The sequence below is a fragment of the Clytia hemisphaerica genome, unplaced genomic scaffold (genome assembly GCF_902728285.1).
Source record: "Clytia hemisphaerica strain Z4C2 unplaced genomic scaffold, Clytia hemisphaerica genome assembly, whole genome shotgun sequence".
Taxonomy (NCBI): Eukaryota; Metazoa; Cnidaria; class Hydrozoa; order Leptothecata; family Clytiidae; genus Clytia; species Clytia hemisphaerica.
The window spans coordinates 258,982-284,668 of NW_027104095.1; the positions used below are offsets into that span (position 1 = coordinate 258,982).

The following is a 25,687-nucleotide window of genomic DNA, read 5'->3' on the forward strand; positions in this document are numbered from 1 at the left end:
AACTTTGGAAGTATAGAAAAAGTCATATTTCCATATTTTCGTCCATATTTTACTTGACAAAGACAAACGTCGAAATATTGTACACGTGTGTGTTTTTTCTGTGAAGCTACAAATGTATATGGATATATCATATGTTCAATATATTTCCAGGATTGGAAGTCTCTTAATTCGCCCAGCGCAACGTTAGATAATCTTTGAAGCAACAAGAACTTTGTATTTTAAAGACTCCTTTAAAGTTTTCTAGTTTTTGTAGGGCCACTTTCGTTTGGAAGGTGAAAAAATTGACCTTTGTTATCTGCACATACCCCAGCACCCATTTTTCAATACCCCGGGTATTGACGCTAGGGGAATATCAGGGGTGTGAAGGACATTTATAAACATATGGGCATTTATTTTGATGTTTCGTATCAGTTGGGTCAATTTCAAACATTTTTGTTTTTGTTAAATAAAATTATTATAACTGATTTTTGTCTCACATACACGTTTTTTTTTTTATTAGAACACCTAAAATTTGGCTGAGCCTGGATGTGCTTATCTTTTTAGCAATTTTTAGCCTAAAATGTTCTTAAATGTGTTCTAAATTTTTCAGACTACTCTAAATCGACACTATACGTTTTTTTTTATATAAGGAACACGTTTATAAGGAACTCGAGGCTGAAAATGGTCAAAAAAATAAGGAATTGTTAAGGAACTGCTCAGGCTGAGAATAAGAAAATAATTTTTAAATAACAGTAAGAGATGGTTATCCAAACTTAGCAGCTACGTAAATAAGGAAATCGATAAGGAACTTTGAGGCTGAAATACTCTGTAAAAATAAGGAACTCCAGGCTCAGAGCAAAGTTAAGGTTAACGTTAAAGTTAACGTGTATCATGCAAAATAAAGAGCACTTAAAGTTGGTAAAATTTGGACAATATTTGACTCTCGACTTTAGAAAATCCATCCCTAAGTTCGGTTAAAACTGCTTGAAAAGAGGAAACAATTGTATTTTTTTGTCATTTCTTTCCAAACTGAGGCTTGGCATGTTCTTACGATGTTCTTATTTTTTCGACGAATTTCAGCCTGAATGTTCTTATAAACTGATGGGTCTAGGAAAAAAAAACGTGTACGCTGCAGAATTTTACTCTTTTGTATGATGATAAAATATTTTAGATTTGAATCCAATAGAGAAAATTTGTAGAAATGGATGAAACTGTTTTGAAATTACCGTATCCACAGGGCTATCACACAGCTTCAATGACGAAATATACTGTGACGACACAGACCCACTATCTACGGCTAATTACAAAATTCATTGTCGTAGAGGGTCTGTTGTCATTGTCTTTTCTCATTTGAGATTTCTCAACCGACTGCTGCGATGGAGTATTGTGGAGAGAGGGCAGACGATGAGAGAAGTGTTGCTATTTATAAATCATACTTCATCGCAGAGGTCTTCCCTCCACGAGAATTATTTCCAAGCAGGCAATGCGCATAGAGTGTACTACGAAGCGATAAACGTGAGATGCACTCTGGTACAGAGTAGCTTGTTAGCAGTCCTTGTGGTTTTAGTCCTTGTGAATTTAGGACTTCCAAAGACTTCAAATGACTAAAGATGGGTGAAGTTTAGCCACACAGGTGTTGCACCAGAGAGCTCTGAAAAGGTTGTTTATACTTGATTAAACCATATTAAATATGTTCTTCTCGAAAAAGATGAACAGCAAAGCTAACCCTTCAATCTTCAACCTCAGACAAAAAAAGGTCTCAAGACATTTCCTTCAATGTCGAATGGATTTGCAATCAGTGCCATAATATATTGGCACTTTTCGCTAATTTACTATTTTTCGAAAATTGAAGTTCGAGCGAGAATCTCAATTTTAGGCCTTCAACTTGATTTCATCGATTATTTCGATCTGGGAGGGATTTATTGGTTTCTAGGCTATATTTCAAGCCCTACTGGACCATTTTTGAACTTTTGGATCCTCAGATCCTAAGGTACTTAAGTCTAGCGTTAAAACTCAGAGTTAAAACTCTACCCTTCGAACCTACTTTAGAGCACTTACAAATCGATTGTGGTTTCAAAACACCCCGGTGAATTTCCCTTGTGTGCCAAGTATTTTGTCACTGATTGTGGCTGCTGGACTGCGGTTACCCCAGACTCTCCAAATCCAATAAAAACAACATTGGCTCTGGGTAAAACTTTTGCCCGTGATTGCAATTTATTCCTGAATCAGAAAATTTTAAAATCGCATCGCAATGAAAATCTTGAAAATAGTGGTTTTTGACCAATTTTTCATCCCAACTTTTCGAAGAAAAACAGTCATAATTTTTGATCATCAATTTAGAAAACTGTTTTGAAATATATATATTTTTCATAAGAACAGACCATATAAGAACATAATGACAAAAATGTTAAGAACATGTTGAGAAAATATTAAGGCTTTGTGTCTGTGTGGACTCTATAACACACCGAATTTCTTAGGAAAATTGACAAAAATACTCAAAAATGGCGAAAACAAGAACATGATAAGAAAATTTTTAGGCTTAAAACTCAAAAAGTTAAGATCATCCCAATCAAGGCTTCGAAGTTTTTAGATGTTCTTATAAAAAACGTGTATGTTCGTATGTACACGTGTTTTTGTTTCGATAAAAAAAAGCCTTTTTGCCGCGCAACTAATAGACACTGTTGTGTAGCAAGAGAAATTTTACACCTTGGCACGAGATTCGAAAACATGTGGCGGTGAGGTTTTCAGAGGGTTTTTGCTTGGTTGGTTTTCTGGTGTGAAAAGTAAAGTTTGTGTATGTTTCTTGCTTCTTTTATGCATATTTTTCAAAGAAGAGGATCTCATGGCTTATATTTGAGTATTTACATAATGGAAAAACCGACATAAACACAGAATCAAAGAATATTTTTGTTCACAGAAAGACTGATGTTTTGAAACAAATTTTCAGGAGACAGGCCTCGCTGTGTTTTACGTTGTTTTACTGGAAGAGAATGTAAGATATTCACTTTTATTTTATTTTGAAATTATTGAGACTATAAATGAGTACTTTAGAAACAAATCTTCTTCTAATTTTCTGAGATGCAGGCAACTATTCCCTTTGAATTTCGAATTTCACAGCATATTTAAAAAGTTGCTAGACACTATTGATCTTGATAGGATGATTTTCAATGTCTTAAAATTGTGATTGGGTGAATGCTGGAATGGACTTTTTCTGTTGCGTGAATATGGGTGAATTAATAGACCTTTTTTCAAAGAGGACGTCCTGTTGAATAATTATGTAGTCCAGCCATAAAAACAATGATAGAGCCATGCATAATTACTGTACCATGATTATTGTAATAATTATGCATGGTTTTATCATTGTTTTTCTGCTGGACTAAATAATTATTCAACAGGGTGGCCTCTTTGAAAAAAGGTCTATTGAAAAAACTTGCATGAACATGAAAATCCACCTTTAGATAGATATTTTGGCAAACGCAACAGTCTTTTGAATAACTACCATGAAATCGGGTAACTTGCATCAGTGGAGGCTAACATGCATAGCCCTCAAGTCAAATGAATGGTCATTAAAATACAAAGTTAAATCAAAACAAAAATGGTAGAGTAGAGCTGCAAGCGGAGCTGCGTAGTTGTATTTTAATGACCAGCTAGGTCATTCATTTGAGGGCTATACATGCTAGCCTCCACTGATGCAAGTTACCCAATCTCACGGTAATTACTCCCCATACATCACTTTCCTTCAGCCTAATAAAAACATGATAAATTATCTTGTCTCTAGGTATATAACTGTTGTGGAGTAATTAGTTATTCAAAAGACCATCACGTGTGCCAAAACAACTACTGTCAACTGCTCTAACTTGGGCATAATTGGTCGAAACATGGGACTGTTGCATATCTGGTGTGTATTTTCACTTACTGTAAAATCGAAAGAGAAATTGTGTATTTTTTAATACTCCGTTCATTAACTCAAATCAAATGACTTCTGGAGGTTCAGTGAAATGGTGGCAGAATTGCGGTCCCGTGTTTTGTCAGATAGTCCCAAGTTAGAGCAGTTGACGGTATTGCGTGAAAAGATGAATCTGCAATATTTTTGCGTAAAAACATGAAATTTCTGTTTTTCCACTGATAATATGTAAATTTCCCAATTTTCAAATGTTTCCTTGATCTTTCCTGAAAATTCCCAATTTTTGAAAAATCAGGTTTGTGTGAAATGGTGAAACTGGAGACAAATTTGCAAGCATGCTTGAATTTTGAAAAAAATTACATGAATCATGTAATGTTTGAAATTTGGGTCTGCTCGGAGGGAGCCTCTTATTAAACACTTTCTGAAAGTAATTTTTCCCGGCCAAAGGTGGGTTCGCAAGGTGAGGGGGCACATATTTTAGGCAAAGTTAAAAAAACAACCCTTTGAGGGACAAAATTTTGCCCATGACTTTTTTAGACATTTCTAGGATCCTATCAAAGAATATTTTTTTCAATTTTGTACCCCTGTGAGAGCAATTTAGGGTGTAAAAAAGAGACCCTATGGCTCTAACTTTTTGCCCAAGTACCCCCCCCCAGAACTTAATTATTCATTCCATCATAACTTTTGATTCAAGAAATAAAAGCTCACCAAAATTTGGGATATATCTCTCTTTTAGGGTGTCAAAAATGTTTGTCTAATGTTTGATTTTATGCTCCAAAGTGTCCAAAGTGCATTTGTTCATTCACTTTCTGCATCCACCCTGTAGTGTGGTCGTGTTACAAAAATACAGGCTGTTTGTAGGAAAAAAATAAGATCTAGCTGAAACTTTCTCCAGACTTTCTCTATTTCTAATTTCTATTTTCCCCAGGCAAAATTCTAAGGGCGAAATTTCAAATTTCAAACTTATTTTCAGACATTATCAAGTACAGTATATCATTCGAAAGCTCTCAAAAAACTATATAAAAGACTAGCCGATTTCCTTACCTAACTCGAGATATTTCATGCGCAAGTTTACTTTTTGCCACACATTTTGGTCTAAAATTGACCATAAATAGCATCTTCTGCGTGAATTATCTTGAGTTAGGTAATGAAATCAGCTATACCCGTTTAAAAGTTTTCTATATAGTTTTTCGAGAGCTTTCGAATGGTATAATTGATAATGTCTGAAAATGAGTTCGAAATTTTCAAAAAATTTCGCCCTTAGGGTTTTGCCTGGGGAAAATAGAAATTGTCCAAAAAAGGGATGTTCCACCAGTGAGATTTTAGGGGATTTTTTCCTGAGGCATAACCATCCTATAGAGAAGGTCTGGAGAAAGTTTCAGCTAGATCCTTTTTTTCTTTCCCGTAAATTATGCTAAACAACCCCACTTCCTGGCGCTTTTTTGCTAATAGCTCACTGAAAATTTTTTTAGCACTCTGCAACTTTTTGACTTTAAATAATTATTTTAGCACCAACATGTATACGCCTGCTGAATCAGCTTTTATGACTTTTTTATGCAGGCAATGTCATTAAATCTGGGAAAAACCCTGTAAAATCTCATCTTAAAATTGGCATTTTAAATAACTTCATACAGTTCAAATTTTGACAAGTTTTAGATTTTACATCGATAGGGATGTTTCAAAAAATATATATTTTTGAAATTCACTAATCTAAGTATAGATTTTAAAAGTAAATCTCATTGGTATATAATGTTAAAAACTAGAAAATTCTTAAAGATATTCTTTTTGGCTTCAGAAAATCAAAACCGAATTGAAAAATCTTTATATATTTTTTAAAAGTTATTAATTGCAATTTTAGTGTACACTTTCTTATGGCTTACAGAAAATCAAAACAGAATTGAAAAATTTTTATTTAAGTTTATTTTACTTTATTTCTGAAATTTCTGAGGACCTGGAGCTATTAGGCTGAAAGTGCAAGTAATGGTGGTTACTTAGAGTGATCCTTTTCTTGGCAATTTTTAGGTGTAGCTCCCCCCGCTCAGGGGGGGGGTGCGAGCCATGCAGCTACCTGCTAATTTTTGGTGAGGCCCAACTGTTTTTATTTATAGGGTGAAATTGAAGTATTTTAGGATCTATACTCAATTTTTACTACTTTGACTCGTAAATTGCTTGAAATTGAGTAATTCCAGGCTCAGCATTGTTCTTAAATTGTTCTTATATTTTTAGTCCCGCTGCTGAGGTCGATAAATGTTTCATTTCGTGACACACATCTTAGAACTAACTTTTTTTGGTGGAAACTCGCAAATTAGTATATGTAGATTCCAAAATCAAAAAGTTTCCACGATATTATCGTGCAAGTAACGAGTAATTGGCGATTTTTTGCGTTTCCAGGCAAAATTGCAAGGCCTGGAAATTCATGATTTTTGGGGGGTCTTCAAATTAATAAAAGACCTATATCACATGATAGAGCTCTTCAAACTGAGCAAAAAAGTGTATTACACCAAAATCGCAACTTCCCTAGATCAAAATTTATTGGCCTATTTGTGGTAAAAAACTGATGAAAAACAGGGGATTTCCCCACAATCTACATTAATTTATGCAAAATTACACACCTTTTTGACCACAAATAGGCCCATAACTTTTGATCTAGATAAGTTGGGACTTTGGTGTAATACACTTTTTTGCTCAGTTTGAAGAGCTCTATCATGTGATATAGGTCTTTTATTAATTTGAAGACCCCCCAAAAATCATGAATTTCCAGGCCTTGCAATTTTGCCTGGAAATGCAAAAAATCGCCAATTACTCGTTACTTGCACGATAATATCGTGGAAACATTTTGATTTTGGAATCTACATATACTAATTCGTGAGTTTCTACCAAAAAAAGTTAGTTCTAAGATGTGTGTCACGGAAATTGTTTTCTAGCCACTTTTTTGATCTCAGCAGCGGGACTATTTTGTGATTTTGCGTCTCAATGTTCCTATAAAGTTGTTCTTATAAAAGAAAAAAGTGTATACTGACAATGATTGAGCCTTTCGTCTTTCAACATCTTTTTGTGGAGCTAAAGTTTTCTTTTCACAACACTTTTCAATCCTAAGATCCAACGGGTGTCGGATAAAATGCACATGGTTTTTGTACATATATTATATACACCAATTTTTGACCCTTAATGTGCTTTTTAAATTCAAGCCATTCCAGGCGTAGTATTGTTCTTAATCTTTTTTTTTTGTATTTTGGAGACTCATTGTTATTCTAGAATTTTTCTTATAAAAATAGTGTCATAGTTTGCACCCCAACTTTAAAATAGTGGAGGCGGTTAGACCAAATTTTTTGGACCTTTGTAGGGGATACAAAGATCTGCCCAAAGAAATTGGGGGGATGGGAATGCAGTGCGAGATCAAATAAGAAAGGAGGGTGTTAGAATTTTTGGTCAATTAATCATATACAAATGGCTACATTCTGTTTTAAAGTAAAAATGTACCAACAATAATACAAAAATGTGCATAATGTCGATAAATTATTTTGTTGTATTGTGAAATTGTTGGCTCGTGAAATTGTTGGCTCGTGACTGAATGAAATTTGATCTTTTATCACTTTGGTGGTGCATAGAGCGATTTTCCTTCCAAACAGATTTTCTGTAAAAAAGGGGGGATAATGATTTCATTATCGAAGGGGGGAATGGGTATATATGGGGGATGGGTATATATGGGGGATGGGTATATATGGGGGGATGGGTGTATATGGGGGAATGGGTATATATGGGGGATGGGGTATATAGGGGGGGTGGGTATATGGGGGATGGATATATAGGATGGGGATGGGTATATATGGGGGAATGGGGATAGGGGGATATATGGGGGATGGGTCTATATGGGGGGGGGGGGGGATGGGTGTATATGGGGGGGTGTATATGGGGGTAGTAAAGGGGGTTCATTTTATTCACTTGAGTTGTAATTTTATTTCAGGATAAACTTGATTTCAATATTTCAAATATTTTGTTAAATCGTGATTAATCGTATGACTCTCATGTTTCATTAACAAATTTAGCTCAATTACATAATTGGTTAGAATGACAGTTAGACCTTTGAAAAACACAAAATAAAAACGACTTAAAATGTTTAACATAGATTTTATAATTATAAGATTATCATTTTTAATAGATTTCCCTCCCCCTTTTTATACTTAAAACATTGTTCATATTACACGTTTTTTTATAAGAACACGATGCTGAAAATCAGCCAAAACCTAAGAACAAATTAAGAATAATCTGAGCCTCAGATTTCAGAATTTACTAAAACGGTTATTGATTTTAAAATATTTTTAACAGATTTTCAATTCACCTTAAGTTTTTTTAAATAAAAAAAACTAATTGTAAGAATTCGTAAGAACATTATAAGCCTGTAAATTTCAAAACATTGAGAACAGTCGATAGCTCATGAGCCAAAATTTACTGGCTCTTATAAAAAAAAGCATTTGTATTCAAAATTTTACTTTAGAGTAATTAGTTATTCATGGTCATAACAAGAGGTCAGCAAGACCTAATTTCTCATTTTGGTCACAACAAGAGGATACTTAGTTTAGATGCAATTTTGATTTTAACTGGGACCATTAGTCAGAGCTAATGTGTGTATGTAGTGGAAAGGCTTTAAATGTAAAACTTGTTTCGAAAATTAGTTTTGGGGTATCTAACAAGCCACTTCTAATCACAAGCATATGAGAATTTTTTCAGAAGCTGTTGATATGGATAAAATCTTTCTGATTGGGAAACAAAGACTACCAGAGAGTGAATCTTCTATAAGGTTGTTTGAAACCCGTAGATCTTATGATGGGACAGTAGCGTAGACAAGGGGGCGCCAAATTTGTGTAGGAGAGTACTTTAATGGGATAAACTTTCGCGGGGATTAAATTTCGCGGATTTCGCGGGTGTCATCCGCGAAATTAATTCCCATTGGAAATTTGGAAGAGCCTCATCCGCGAAATATTTCTAAACAATACTCAAGATATGTGAAATAAATATTTTTTGAATGGTTACTTGCATCAAAGAAGCGCAAATAGTGTATTTTTCAACAACCAACATGCATGATTTGACAGTAGTAGTCAAAAAATCGTGAAAATATTGCCACCCAATAGTGCCACACGCGAAATTAAGTCCCCGCGAAATTTTTGAATTTCGTGGATAGGCTCAACCGCGAAATTTAATCGCCGCGAAGGTTCATCCCATTAAAGTAGATTTTTATGACACATTGATTATCTTTTTTATATTATGAGTAGATAATTACAGTGTCATAAAATCTGCTCTCCTACACAAATTTTGCGCCCCTCCTGTCTACGCTACTGTGGGAGTTATGCAGGCCAGCGTCAGCATTGAAAGACTGGTTTAAAAAACTAAATTCGTTCTTTGCTAAAGCAAATAGTTCAGTGAAAAAATAAAGAAAAGAAAGTATAAAATAAAAAAACAATAACTGAAAAAGCACAATGAGGCTGAAAATGAAAGTTTTATTGAGTAAATATGAGCTAACTAGTCTAGAGCTAATCCTCTGATCAGACCCTAGTTTTAGTTACTAATAAAGTAAGCTCCGTAAGACGATCTACAAAGGCAAGTTATGCTATTTTTTAAGAAGAATCTCCAATATTATATTAAAATTTATATTTCATAGTTTGAAAATGCTTCGCTTAACCCTAAGTAATCTGAGAGTAAGTTGAAAAAAAATGGAAATTTCATGGCATTCAATCCACAATCAACTATCAGGTAGAAGTACAGTATCTCAAGTGGTGGAACCTGATATTTTAAGTATCTGCACACTTTTGTTAAACATTCGCATCAAAATATTCTCTCGATCAAAAACATAATTAAATTAAAACACAACCGCTTTCGTTTTTCAAAAGCAAAAAGCAATGCGGTTCCTTTAAAATAGGATCTGTTATGAGGTAATTTTCACTTTTTTTACTTTACTTACCCAAATTATACATGCCTTTTCAATAAAATTAGAACCAGTAAATTCTGGCTGAGCTTCGACAGGTCTTATTTTATCGTGATTTTAAGACTTGTTCAATTGTTCTTAAGAAGCAATTCACTCATTGACTAAAAAGGGGCTTAAAAATCATTATTCAACCAACTCTTCTGAGGGTGGTATTGCCCTTAGGTAGGTTTAAGCCAAAACTGAGCCTCATTTTTATATCAAATTTTCCTTAATGAAAAGAGATATCAACACCAGTTGCAACTCGTTCGATGTTTAATTATCTGATATTCCGATGGCGTATTGGCGGCCGCCCACGCTAAGTCGAGGGCGGCAATATACCATCGGGACTATAGTGTTATCTTTGATGTACCGCATCACGCTGTCTACTGGTCCTTACCTTTGTGCTTGACTATCGGTTGCACCCGACTGAATTTAGCATGAAAATCTCTGCTGCCTGAGAAACCTTACAGAAAAAAAGAAAAATGGTAACCCAAAGGTTCCAGATGTTAAAATTTTCCCGACCTTCAGAGCTTTAGCGTGTCGGAAGAAAATTTCTACATCGAGTACCAGATAAGATGTTTAAGGTCTGTTTCCGAACCGCGGCCCGCGCCGGCACTTTTAAAAACAGTTATTAAAGGAGGAGTAATATATAGCAGACAATTATACATTGTTTACTTTCCCATTGTTAAGTTGTTTGTTTTTCAAAACATGACGTATTGTGGATAAAACATTATAAAAACATTGAGAAACAAAAACTAAGTGTCTGTTATCTTTTTAAGTGAATGTTTTTCAGTTTTTTTTGAAATTGTCATTATAGAGTCATGTATCATATCGCCTCGTTTTACAGTATGAATATATGTAACTGTTCATTTCGAAATTTTGGAATTGTTTTACTGTATACGTTGAAAAACTTGGTTTGTGAGTTTATTGCCAATATTTTGGAAATAATTTTGCCGTTCTAGAAAGAAAATTATTTATGGTTTCTTCGAAATATGACAGTGAAGTCTCGAACCTCTACAACTCGAATGTCTCCTTAACTCAATCAAGTTTTCTCGTCCCTTCAGTTTACAATATCTTATAAACTTTACTCCATAACTCGAAGTTTTCTTGACTGAAACCAGTGCGTGTTCGAGTTATGGAGACTCCAATGTACCTTGTTGATCTCGGACAAAGCCTTGACTTGAAAGTACTCATAAGTTAAGTCTATTGATTCAGATATTTTGCTAACAAGGTTTTAGTAAGAATTGTCAATAGTAGAGTCATGTATCATATCGCCTCGTTTCAGAGTATGTCACTTATTCTTTCGAATTTTTTGAGTTGTTTTGAACGTGGATTATGGTTGTGGTAAGTTCGTGAGTGTATTGAAATGGGGGAGAAAGTATATTATATCATGAACATATAAACGACTGGACATCCATCTCCTTTGTCTTTTTGTAAAAGGCTGCTAGCTTCGTTGCCGCCTCGTTAAAAGCATAAAATGAAATAATAGATTTTGATGATATACCACTTGGGAATACCTTGCTAACAACGTCAAAACTTCGACAAAAGTCTCTGTTGTTTTACTCTTCTCAAGTCGTTTATCTATATCATAACAAAGATAACAGAGGCAAAATCAATCGTAGCTTGTCAAAACTCCGACTAATTTTCTAAATTTTGACTTAAAAGTGTCTAATAATTTTAGAGAGTGTCACATTCTAATTTCGATATTCTTATGAAAAGGCTCTCAACTTTGGCAAGCTATTTTTTTAAGTCATAAAAATATTGGAGTGCAAAAGGGATTCAAATATACACCGCAGTTGAAATTCTGCATGGAGTTGAAAATGTCGATAGAATATATTTCAAACTGTGAAAAAATTGAAATAATTTTTTGTGCATTAGGAGTAATGTTCAAGCTCTATCAATCCTTTTACCTAAATAATTCAACGAAATAAAATTATGACGGAATATTGTCGGATTTTTCATACCAATTTTGAAATACAGGCGGCAACGAAGCTCGCTTCAAAGAGACAATAAAAGATAGACGTCCAGTCGTTTATATGTTCATGATTATATTAATTGTTAAATAAAATAGAGGCATTAATAATTTTTCTAAGAACATAAAAAAGCTTCGATGGTCAAAATAAAGAACAATTTAAGAACATTTTAAGGCTTATTAACTCAAAAAGTTAAGGACATCTTTGGCTTCAAAAATTTTGGGTATTATATAAAATAGTTGTCGGAGAATCGAATGAATCTAAGTAGTAGATAAGAATATTTTGTTCTCCATATTATACTTAGTTTTTAAAATTAAAACCAGAAGTATTATTGATTGAAATAGCTATACACTATGGTTAGAAATTTTTGGGAAAGACAAAGTTTATTCAACTTATTATTTTATGGATCCTTTTTAATGTCCCTTCAATGCTTAAAAAAATACACGTTTTTTATAAGAACAAACTATATAAGAATATAACTCATAAGGCTTCGATGACCATAATGCTAAGAACAAGTTAAGAACATTTTAAGGCTTCGCGGACTCAAAAACAGCCAATTTCTTAGGAACATGGACAAAAGTATATAGAAATAGGTAAAATAAGAACATGTTAAGAGCTAGTCTACACAATAGACAGCTCCAAGGCCTTACTAGTAAGAGTTTTACGCTCGAAACGAAGGAAGATATGACGTAGCCTAGTTAAGAGCATTTTTAGGCTTTAAAACTTAAAAAAGTTAAGAACATTCAAAGGCAAATTTTGGATATTCTTATAACAATGTTCCTTCGAGCCATCAAAGAAAATAACAAAGAAGCAAATTTGTTCTTCTAATGTTAATGATGATACTAATGTTTGTCAGTTTGCTTTCAACCCTTTTTTGATGAAAATTCGGCCAATGATAATAATTCTTCTTTTCTTTATATCGATCATTTCTTTATTTCTTCTTTGTGTTTGTGTTGTTTAATGTTTTTTTTTTACTCTATTGTTTTGTTTCAATCTATTGTTCTAAAGTTTGTTCAGGAGGCTTTGTATTGACTTTTTTTCGGATGAGGCTGCTAACAGTGATTATGATGAGTCAAAGATAGAATATTGAAAGTCATCATTGAAAATTGAAAGTTTGGTGGTTGATGTATCTATTCAAGTAAAATTATTGATTTGCTTTTATAATATCTTTCGTACACTACAACATTTTTGTTATTTTCTTCTTAAGGTCTCTGAATTAGTCGAAATATTGATTTTAGTATTTGAACATAAAAGTTATTTTTTAGGTTTTTTAAAACTTTTAACAAAGAATTGCCTTTATAAATTGCTTTTTAATCAAATCCCTTAAAGAGTAATTAAAAATTTAATTGCAAAAATGACGCTATGAACTTTGAAAAGACGTTAATAATATGTTGCATCACCTTCTTTTCTAAAAAGTGCTAAGTTTTAATAGGTAATTAACCTTTTTGTTTCGAAGTTTTTTCAAACTGTCTGCAAAGAATTGAACTGTTTTAAATTTTTCGGCAAATTCTTCTAAATTAATACATCAAAAGTTATGGTTGTTTTTCTATGAAAAATTGGGATGGAAAATTGGTCAAAAAGCACTATTTTCAAGATTTTGAAGCGAATATAAGCTTTTAGAAAAATTTTCGAAAACAAATAATTTTAGTTCGATAAAAGATACACCATCTACCGCAAAAAAAATTTCAAAATGTTTTTTCCTCGCCGAAACTAAGCTCTTCAAAGTTGAAATACTCTTCTTCGCAAAAGTCTTCATTTTCTTCTTCATCAGAAATTTTTTCATTGCGATTCTTAAATTTTCAGACTCACGGATGGTTGGCCTAACAGAAAATATATAAAATGTCAAAGTTTTGTCCGCTACATCAGGCAGAAATTCATATTTTGTAAGTGGCAAATATTAAAAATTCACTATGGTCAGAGCCCTTAAAGGTTTGGTGTCGTGATCACGATTAGGCTAACATCCGGGGGGGTGGTACTTGGTTTGTGAGGTGACGGCTATTTCCGAGCCAAAAACCGAAAATTGACCCTTAGAGAGACTTCTCAAAACTTTTGTCGATTTTTGTCCACGGTTCTTTGAACTTATAGCGTTACAATATATAACATTTCCTACTTTACGTAAAGTCTGTTTCTTCCTCAAGCTCCTATTTGCTTCAGAGCTTAATGATCAAAAATTAAAAGTAGGCGCTATCATTTAATACAATACCTATTTACAAGCTAAATAATTGCTTAATCGTTTCCGGATATTTTTTCGATACAATGTCTCCAAATTTGCATGAATTTTATTTGTAGCAATTTTCACAAAAGCTTTTTCACGAGTTTTTCCTAGTTTTGCATTCTTACGTATTACTATTTGTTCTATAGATTCAACCTTTGAACTTTTAATTTCTTAGTATAAGCGTTTAATTCAAGAAAAATCCTTTTTTTTTCTAATTCAAAGTTATTGATGTACACGTTTTTTTTTTTATAAGGAACACGTTTATAAGGAACTCGAGGCTGAAAATGGTCCAAAAAATAAGGAATTGTTAAAGAACTGCTCAGGCTGAGAATAAAAAAACAAGTTTTAAGGATCAGTAAGAGATGTTTATCCAAACTTAGCAGCTATGTAAATAAGGAACTCGATAAGGAACTTTGAGGCTGAAATTCTCTGTAAAAATAAGGAACTCCAGGCTCAGAGCAAAGTTAAGGTTCCTTATAAAAAAAAAAACGTGTATGTGCCAGTTTGGAAAAGCTGGTTATTCAGGGACTTTCCCATGGTAGTTTTTGGATATCAATCAAAAAGTAGCCTTGTATTCGTGGTTTGTGCCATGCTGCAACATGTCATTTTTTTGTCATTAGGGATATACACGTTTTTTTTATAAGAGCATCCAAAACTTTTGAAGCCTTCGGATGTTCTTAACTTTTTGAGTTTGAAGCCTAAAAATGTTCTCAATTATGTTCTTATTATTGCAGCATTTTGTGAGTATTTTTGTCCATTGTCCCTAAGAAATCGGGTGTTTTAGAGTCCGCAAAGCCTTAAAATGTTATTGAATTGAATATTTTGGTCATCGAAGCCTTATGTTCTTATATATTTTGTTCTTATAAAAAAACGTGTATGGTATTTATCTAGTCCAAAATTCTTAAAGTTCCCTTTGTGCAGCAATCATCTTTCTTACAGACTTTTACAGCTGATATTTGACAATGTTTCTTTATTGACCTAGTATAATCGAAGAATTAGAATTCTCACTTTAGCGATTTGACCAGGGTTAATCTTTTCTTCTTACTAACTGTTGATATTGTTTTGCAAGTCATGAAGTGATAAATTGTAAAATATTTGATCAAGCACCCAATTCCTTGTTGATTTGACTCCTTGTTGCAAAACGGTCAGGGATAGCGATTATGTATAGCGAGAGAGAACGAGTTGTCGTCTCTAAAGGCTTTAAACATCTAATAATCGGCGGATATAAATCAGCTTTTTTCCATAAAAGTAATATGAGTTCTATTTTTCCAAGTCAAGTTTTATTCACCCAAAAGGTGGATTACTTCTCGACCAGTTTTTCCGTATTGGGGGTGAAAATCTGATGAAATTTTGAAAAATATGTCCGTGGGAATCGATTTATGTTTCTATATTAAAAACGTGCATTATCATATTCTTATTCTGTGAAATATATCATTCATGAAATAGTTAGAATTTCAAATGTGGTGTTAGTCAACTCAAGTCACATAAATTCTTTCTTTTTGACCCTAGTACGGTGCGGTAATATGACTCTATTGCTCAGACAAAAAGATATTACAAAATGTTGTCTTGTTTGGTTGAAAATATTGTGTTTGGTTGGAAATCTATTGGATTTTTTTTAGATGCAATGCACAATTTTGAGTCTTTGTAACCAATGGATCAATTACCTGCTGAACTGTCAGATTCATTAACAGTTCTATAAATCGTTTGAAAGTGTCTAACATTTTGCTTAAAATATTATTTTATCGTCAATCCAGAAAATTTTCAAATAAAAAGTCTTGTCTGTTTTAGGTCTTTTCCCAATTATGTGATATTTGCTCGACCATCAAATACTTTTTGTCAATTTCAACTTTCGAAAAACCCATATCACAAATTCAGACTTCTGCTTTTCATAAACATGTGACAGATTTTTTCATATGTAGACGACGGGAACCGTCTAGTGTAGATAAAAATTTTAAGTCGGTTCCTCGTTCAACGTATGGTCGAGAAATTCATGATTACAAATTTTTGGGTTCGATTTCAAGTGAGGTTGATTTCAATAAAGTTTAACTGAATTCTGTGCAGTGTATATTCTTGTCTTTCATGTTTTATAAGTAGTAGACCCCTGTGTCACAGATCCGCTAGGACCCTAGACCCGTTAGGACCCCAGCCCCACCAAAAAATCTGGCAAAAATTTCGTCCCCGGTAGGAAAATACCCCGTAATTTCAGCCCCACTAGATAATTGACTTAGATTTCATCCCCACTCGAAATTAAATGTTTAAAAACTGCACTCCAAAACCATCCCCACTGGACTTTTTAGCCTTTGAACAATAGAATTTCTACTCCCATTGGAATTTCAATAGGAATTTTTATCCCCACTGAGGAAAAGACTTCCACCGGGGCTGTGAGACAGGGGTGCGATAGTAAACGATACAGCTCATCGAAAGCATAGGTGTCCTTCCAGTAAGATGATTCTGGGCTAACCAGCATTTTGTTTTTAAATCGCCACAGACTTTTCCTTGTTCATTGTTTTCAATTTTTGTTCAATTTTTGTTTAGTAATCTGTTTATTCTTCACTGTTTCCTTGTTAGTAGGACACTTTTCCTTAACACGAACGATAATTATGGATGTCGATGTGATGGTTTAAAAAATGATGGGTTCTGTTTTGTTTTGGCCGGCAGTTTGTGAATGACAAATAAATGCTAACACTAGTTTCAGTGTTAAAATTATTTACATGAAAATGCAACTGGCAAATGGTAACTGACAAATTAAATAATTTTGATTCAAAAATTGGGGACTTTTTCGCGTAATTTATTCGCCGGGCCAAAGTAAGACAGGATTAGACTCTTTTCTAATCACGTATGTAGTCTTCCACGTTTTCACCTTAAACCGATAATCATTTATCATATTTCATTCGTATCAACATTTCATTACAAAAAACTAACAATCATCCAAAAAGTTAAAAAGTAGCAAGCAATCGTTAATTTTTTAGCGCTTTTATATTTCTAAAAAATCGTATATTTTTCTAATTTCGATAAAAAACTATTATGGTTTTATAGCAACGTAGACATTTTTTTTCATTGGCTTTTTATTCAAGTCTTAAAAATTGTTTTAGCGATAATATCAGTAAAAGAAATATTACCTTTTAAGGTAATTTTAAAAGATTTAACAAGTTTAGCTTTTTATTGGGGTAACAGTTGTTTGTAACTTAGATACTAAGTTGGGGTTAAACATTTTTGACTATTTTAATTCATAGCTTATTAACGAACTGATGGTCTACTGTCGAATGATTTTTTTCAAATTTTTTCAGTTACTTTTTGTAGAAACTTTTTCAGAGAGTACAGTATTTTCAGCATTCTTTTGAAATTTAGTTTTATGAAGATGTGTCATTTTTTATTCATTGAAATTGTTTTGAAAATGATGTCACTCGGTATGGAGAATTTGTGCACTTTACTGAACTAAAAGTCGTCCGCCAACTAGCCAAGCGTCCGCCAACTAGCCGAGAGTGATATCGACTTTTCGATATAATCATTTGTACAGGATCCTTTTTCTTAAAATTGGTTCAGACATATCTGAAAAACACCAAACTAAGCCACAGCATAATAAATTTCATCTAAGTTTTATAGTTTTTTTGAGAAATGGGCCCGTATACAAAACCTTCCGCCAACCGGCCTAATGGCTCTAATGATCTACTGGCAATGGCTTTTTTTCAGTTACTTTTAGAAGAAACTTTTTCAGAGAGTACAAATCTCTACATTTGCGAATTTTCAGCATTCTTTTAAAATTTAGTTTTATATATAGGACGTGTCATTTTCTGGTCATTGAAATTGTTTTGAAAATGACGTCACTGGATGTTGTAGTTAAGGGAGAATTCGTGTACTTTAGTTAACTTTGATGTTTACTTTCCAAACATGACTGTAAAGTGTTTCGTTAAGAAATTTCCTGATCTACAAACTGAATGCTTTAGAACTTATAACGCATTCTTGTGTTGGTTGAAGTTTACTAGGTGGTAAATATATTTTCTCAGATTATTTGAAATATAAAGTTGGGTAACGTTTTTTTATGATCAAATCTAAGTAAATTTAGTATTTTAAAGTTTTTTGAATTGTCACTTTTTCAAGTCCATACCTGTAGAATTGTTTTGTTCAGCTTTGTTTTTTAATGGCTATTTATAATAATGGTGGTTCTTTTTAGTTCATGACTGATATCATAATTGGCTATAGTTTAACTATTTTTCCAGCGAGCTGAAAATGTCTTTGATTCTCAGTATACAAAACTCTTGAACAATAGAACTAAAACTCTACCACCGTTTTTCATTAAAAAGCCTAATTCCCGCACTAAGGTTCCACTGACTTTTCCGGGATCCATCTGCTATTCATCGGGACAACCGGCATGAAATCGGAAAGGGTTTTTCCTAAAGGTACGGAAAATCTTGTGTTTACTCAACTACAAAGGTCTTTTTTCGCTAGAAAAGTGGAGACCCCTCTTAGAGCGGGAAGGGGGGTCTTAGAGCGGGAAGGGGGTCTTACTCAAAGACGGTGCCTTTCTCATTCATCGATCTAACAGAAAACTGTTCTAGGATTTCCATCTAAAGAAATCTAATACGTCTAAATTCATATAATCTTTTCGACCGCCGGAGGCGGTTTCTTTCATAGTGGTACGCTAATCTCGTTTTGCCTTGGCTCATTACTTCGTCTACCATTTACTTTCGGTTTTTTTAACTAGATTACCCAGGTGTTTCTCTTTTTTTTCTCTGAATGTTTTTTATTCGGAATTGAATAATCGAGACATGAAAAATGACTATATTGGAATCTGTTTTCAATGAATAATCTAAAATGTACTGGAGATGACATGTGGGCGTTAATAATGTGCGCGCGCTCTTTCGCGAGCGTGATGCGTGATGGAAGGCGGTCGTTTCAGTGTGGTTTAGATCCACACTGTGACCTAGTATTAATTTTCTCCGTTGAAATTGTAAACTTTGGTCTAATTTTACAAGATAGATTGGTGAGTAAAGACAGTGCTATTTCCTTTTAAATGTCTCTCGTGTTTACCTTTATCGATTTGTCTTTGTCTCATAATAGTTTGTCACCTTTAACACAGTGTAAACACTGCTTTATCGTATAGGGGATTCGTTTTTAATAAGAACGGACAGTCAACGCACTATTTCAATTTAAAATAAGTAAGTGTAGAAATCATCTTCCACCTTGCCTGATGATAGGAGAAGAATCACTTGAATCTCAAGATACAAACTTTCAAATATCACTAGGACGATAAACTCAAATTCATTTAGATAAAATAAGTCAGTACCGTGGTGCTAGGGGACTCCAGTATACATATAGTTTACCCCGCCCTGCTGTGGTGCTCTATTAAAACAGCTACATTAAACCTTGAACGTTTTTCCAAAATCTTTCTTCATTGATGTGTTAGGCTGATTCACTACACGTTTTTTTAATAAGAACAAACTATATAAGAACAAAAGGCTTCGATGGCCAAAATGTTAAGAACAAGTTAGGAACATATTTTTAGACTTTTTAGAACACCGAATTTCATAGGAAAATGGACTGCTCAAAAAACGATAAAAATAAGAACATATTAAGAACATTTTTAGGCTTAAAATTCAAAAAGTTAAAAACATCCCAAGGTTTCAAAAATTTTGAATGTTCTTCATATAAAAAGAAATACGTGTATAAGATTCAAAATATTGAGTGTTTGGTTTAGGACTACAGAAGTATTCTTATAAAGAAATTACATAGGGACAGTAGGGTCAACAAAGAATTTAACAGATTTTCTAATCTAAACACAACCTTAAAATCGTGTCGTTATTTTTCTTTTAACGCGAGAGAAATGTAGTGTTGTAACTTTTTTCTTTAGATTGAGTGTTCCAAATGTATGCGTTAAAGTTTTTTTATCCTCTTGTGACAGAGAGTATCGGCAAAATCGGAGATTTTAAGGACATTTTTGATATGGAAAGTGTATACAGTTGATCCTTTTTAATTCGATTTTCAAGGGGAATTTGAATTTTCATCGAATAAGGGAGCATATGGAATAATAGAGCTTCGTTTATGAGAGTTTCTTGTTGACGCTGACTTTCAATATTATCAAATAATGGAGCGCATCGAATGGTAAAACGTCGAATTAGAAGGCGTTAACGGTAAAATTGATCCCTAAAGAAAAATACCAAGTTTTCGAGTAAAGACTTAGATCAATGAAAGTGATTCGAGTACGTAAGAAGTTTTGGTTGATTTCGGAGTCGAATGTAGATTTATTTTTATTTTCCTAATTTCAGGACTACTACGATTTAAAGAAATAAACAAATGTGGAGCAGAAAATATCCCAATTAATTATGGTATTTGGAAAATATTTTTGAAACTGCATCTCGTTTGACTGTGGAACTATACTATAATTCAATTTAGTTGATTTGTTTTTGAACCGACCACAATAATGGCAGATCAACGTACGAATCTACTGCCTGGAAATATGCTGGCGTTTTTCATGGCAATGTTTGTACTGTATGTAGCAAAAGAAGTAAGCGCTGTATTAGGTAAGTTGCTTATATTCTTCTGCACGACAGCGTTGACAGATTTTGCCCTGACTGACACAGTAATTTCTTGAGATTTTTTCTTTTGAATGGAAAAACCTATGAAGAAAAGCTATCAAGACGCTTAAGGCTTAAACCAAAGAAAGCTAGCAGTCGGCTGTCAGTTTTCCGTTGGCAATCCCAATTGTAGAGTTTCTTTTTATGGCATTTGAAAAAGGTTTAGGGGGTTTTCAGCCACTTTTGCCGGGCAGAATATAAGTCTAAAAGAATTTCTCTGTTTTTTAATATTCTTAATATTCGTCAATGCAGCACTTTATTTCTAGTCACTTTGTGTTTGATGGTGTTTTAGGTTGTGTTAGAAAGACCCTATAGTACCTGCCGCATTATGCATTGTGTTATCCAATGCAATTGGCAACTTTTGTAATTTTTTTTTGGAAAGTCCGTATACAACAGTTGAGTCACGAAAGCTGTTTTGGAGAAAATTTTAAACGAGCACTCACAAAATGTTTGCCCTTCATTCATGTTTGTTAAGGATAAGGAATCAAAACAAACATTATACTAAATAATATTCAATCAAATATACATTTGTTACATTGGAAACACAATAATAATTTGGTTTATTTAATTATTTGAAGGTCAAACATGCCTGGCTGTAGCAGGCGGATGTTGATTTTCCCGAGCCGCCGCTCTGAAGGGAAAGCTATTATGATATTATTTGACCAAAAATTTGGTTTTTATTGTGCGGCGTCTTATTTAAAAAAGTTTGAAGTTTAAAAAGGGAATATTAAGCTTGATGTTTGATTCATTTCATTTTCTTCAAATCTTTTATATAGCTGAAAATCCCTGATAGTAAATTTTGTGTATCGTAGTAGGTCACAATACATATCATTTTATCGAAAGAGGGGCACACGTAGGATAGCTGTATACGTTAAGTAGTAGTAAAACACTGATTAATATAATATTTTTTTAAAGTTAGAAACTTTAAAAATATTTGTCCTATATGTTAGTTTACCTATGTAATATATTCAAGATATTCAGACATCTTTGGCAAATAAACTCTAAAAGTAAATATTTTGGCAAAGCAAACCCCTTAAAACCCATCGAGAAACAAGCCCTTTAATGTCAGAAAAAAATGAAAAAGGAACGTAAAATCTCATTTGAAAAATGAGTCTCATTTGTCACTTCCTCGAGGATTTAAACTTGGCTAATTCTTTTCCTTGACTTAACAGATTGGTGTTAATTTTAGTTACTCAAAGCAAATCTTGTTACACGTTTTTTTACAAGAACAAAATATATAAGAACATAAGACTTCGGTGGCCAAAATTTTAAGAACAAGTTAAAGAGAATTTTAAGGCTTTGTTGACCCTAAAACACCTATTTTTTAGGAAAATGGACAAAATAACTCACAAAATGATGAAAATAAGAACATGTTAAGAACATTTTAAGGCTTAAAACTCAAAAAGTTAAGAACATCCGAAGGCTTTAAAAATTTTGGATGTTCTTATTATAAAAGAACGTGTAGTAAGATTCACTGTAACCTTTTTAATCATCAGCCAGTAACGAGTTAACTCATCTAATACTCGGTCGGATGACTACATTGAATTGAGTAGAATAAATTGTCCATTTGTTTGATAACCCACGCCAATCTATAATGACAAATAATTTCAGTCTAACAAATTAGGAACTAAGTGCAATTCAAATTTTTTCACATCATTGAAGAGGCCCCCGGCGTGCGAATCGAATTGAGGGGTCCAAAAAACTATGTCGCCCACCATGGTTAGGCGACGAAGAAAATTTTCGACTTTTCAACCTTATTTCACCCCTCTAAACGGTATATATAAGATTTTTTAATGTTGAGGCTGGAATCTACAAGTTAAAAAAACAAAGAATAAAAATACTCTAATTCTATACTCGAAAAATCGCACACTCGACATGTTTGTGTCAAGAAAGACTTTTTTTAGCGTGATAATCTTATTTAACGGAATCGAGGTCAGACTAAGTGTCTTCTGAAAATTATTCCGGCGTGCACGGGATAAAGTGACATTTTTTCCGCTGTGGGAATTAGCATAAGTTTTTTTTGGACCGGGGTACCTTCTTATATTGATTAACCATAATTGGACCATTCCATTTTATATCCATACAGCTTCATACAGGGGGTTGGACGAACATTTCCAGAGGGTAAACCGAGAAAAATTTCCAGAGGGTGTTTTTTCATTTTTCCAAGGGTGAAAAAAGTTATTCTAAAATTCCCAAAGGCTAAAAGACTGATTTTAGTTCGTCCACCCTCACTTTAAGGTATGAAATAATCTTTCCAAGGGTATTTTTAGAAATTTTATCATTTTCCACGGGGTATCTACACATCAATAATTTCTTTTTGACTTGAAAAGGTTCGTCTAACCCATGTATGGTTTTTTAATGGAACAGCCCATTGATTTCGACAATACTCAATCATGAGAAATCTCTTCATCTAAATTTGCCGCAGATTGTCACAAACTTTGTTTTTCGAAAACCCGAAAATCTAAGCCATAGTCTGGTAGCCTGATTTTGAACAAGAAGTAAAGATGGAAATCATGGAATGTGAAAGGTCCGTGAGAAGGGGATCATTTTGATCTACATTAAGGGAACTTATTTTAGCGGGAACTAATTTTGACGAGCGGCAAAAATCCTGAAAATCTTTAATTTTGGCGGGAGCTAATTTTGGCGAATGACATGTTCTATTTTGCCTTATTTGAAGCTTTTTTTGTAAACTTGAAAAGTTATCTAGGCAAAATACCAAAAAATTTAATTTTTGCGAGAACTTATTTTGCCGAGTGGGCTAAATATGTAATTTTGGTGGGAACTAATATTGGCGAATTCGCCAAAATAAATTCCCTTAAAGTATTGTTCTAAAAGTCTGAAGAACAGGCTTGTGTTCCTAAAGTCAACCATATGACAAAGAAATTCATCCCTATTTGGAACACATTACTTTGAATCTGAGGAAATCTAGGATTGAAGTTTAGCATGTAAAAGGGTGATAAAATATATAACTAACTATCATTGTAATATTTGTTAATTGTTATAAACACTCGCTTCATGAAATATTATAGAGTTTGTCAAATCATAATACTTCACGTAGTTTGTTTATACACAAGAGTTATAATATGAATTTTTCAAGAGTTTGATTGCGGTGAAATAGGAGATGGTTGAAGTGGCTAGAGAGTGGAATAACATGATCGTGACTCAGTGTCCTTCTAAAAACGTTACAAACTACTCTTTTCAACCCACTATCTATATTTATAACATTCTTAAGTGATGAGTTTTTGTAACTAGATCTTTTTAGGGTCTGTTTAGGGCCTTTCAAGAAATTGTCTACCACGATTGGACCGATTTAACCGCCGCTATGGTTGCTGAATCGTGCGAGGGAATGATGAATTTAGTCATGTTTATTAAAAAGTTATCACCGGTTTTCTCCACTTTTCCCGTCCGCTTACACTTTTTTTATGAGAACTTGTGAAATTTTTCTGAAGCTCGGCTGCTCTTATTTTTTGGCACTTCGAGCCTCAAATTGTTCCTAGATCCTGTTCTTATTATAGGGTGTAATTGAGTTATTTTAGGCGTTATACCCAATTTTTACTACTTTAACCCCTAAATTGCTTGAAATTGAGTAATTTCAGGCTCAGCATTGTTCTTAAATTGTTCTTATTTTTTGGCGATTTTGAGCCTCATTGCTCTTATAAAATTGTTCTTATATATAAAAAAGTGCACGTTAAGGAAAATGATGCGTCTGTCCTCTTATTCTTGACGATGATCGAAAATTGAAGAATATTCCACATTTTGAATATTTTTTGATGAGAGTTTTTAATGAGCGGTATGAATAAACTTTTTTTCAGTGGATTCAATTTCCCAAATCTTCATTTTCCCCTTTTCGTTAGACCCCGCTTTCATTATTGTTTGTTTTTCACTCTCAGTTTCAAATTTCGTACTTCCTTTTCATCTGTCGTGTAATCTCCTTTTTCTTTATTTTCCGTAACCGCCTTTTCGTATGAGCTAAATAAAATAGCTTCTCAATCAGCATAAGATGTTAATATAACGTTCTTGTAACGTCCATGGATACCTTTTTCTGTATTGTCGTATAACTTCGAAAAAACACCCCCACCCCCTTTCTTTTAAACGCCCCACTTGAATAAACGCCTTTCCTCTGAGGAAAAACCTTTCATAAACGCCTCCTTTGAAGAAGCGTTAATTTATTTCTAGATGATCAGACAAAGGTTACTATAGCAGAAAAAGTGTTTTTCTTAGATCCCCCTTGACATTTGGAGCCCCCCCCTCTTTTCCAATTTTGCGAAAAGAAAGCCCCCCCCCTCACCACGCTTAGGCTATTTTGAAATGTTTTTAATGAACCTCGGGACTATTATTTCCAAATCACTCACCATGTTATTACTGGTGCTAATACAATATAATATGGGAGCTGCATAATAATTGTCACGGGATAATATCAGTTTACCCTTTGACCATTTTTGCTTATTTTCTACTCTATCTGAATTAGTCACCTAGCATGCAAGACTACACATTTTCATTATATTCTCCTTGTTTTTCCTTTTTCAGACGATGGATGTACAAAGAATGGCCTTGGTTTAGATTGGTATTTACCGGATGATGAAAAGCTACCGGACAGTCAAATTACCGCTTCCTCGGAATTGCCTTACCGTTTGGCGAAATACGGAAGATTCAGAAGTCCGGCGTAAGTTATTTATACCTGCTATTTCGATATTTTAATGGATCAAAGTCGAGAGTCTTAAAAAATTATCCGATTTGGAATTTTTTTTTTTTAATTATTTTTGCTTTATCGTTACAGTCGGACAAAATTTATTTTCTTCAAAAATTAGAACTGTGAGTATACGGGCAAAAATTGATTATCTCTCTGTTCGTTTCAGTGTTGAACGAATATTCGGTGTATGGTGCCCAGAAAAGAATGATCAAAAGCCATGGTGGCAAGTTGACTTCCTAGCTATGCGTACCATCACGGCGATACGGATCGGTTCCAACGAATACGCAGACGGCTACGTAACACGTTTTACGTTACACTTCAGTTATGACGGGAATGATTGGTTTACAGTGAAGGATTCGAAAACGAACAAGTCAAAGGTCAGTCAACGAACTGCA

At 33.6% G+C, this 25,687-nt stretch overlaps 1 protein-coding gene across 1 annotated transcript in view; it reads left to right on the top strand.

The window, feature by feature from the left end:
- The first annotated feature begins 2,901 nt into the window (after positions 1-2,901).
- LOC136812871 (uncharacterized) overlaps positions 2,902-25,687 on the top strand; it is a 38,977-nt gene continuing 16,191 nt past the window's right edge. The window contains exons 1-4 of the mRNA XM_067069397.1: positions 2,902-2,971; positions 20,294-20,548; positions 25,130-25,265; positions 25,459-25,669. Of these exons, the coding sequence (XP_066925498.1) occupies positions 20,449-20,548; positions 25,130-25,265; positions 25,459-25,669 (447 nt within the window). The 5' untranslated portion in view covers positions 2,902-2,971; positions 20,294-20,448. The remainder of the gene's footprint in view (positions 2,972-20,293; positions 20,549-25,129; positions 25,266-25,458; positions 25,670-25,687) is intronic.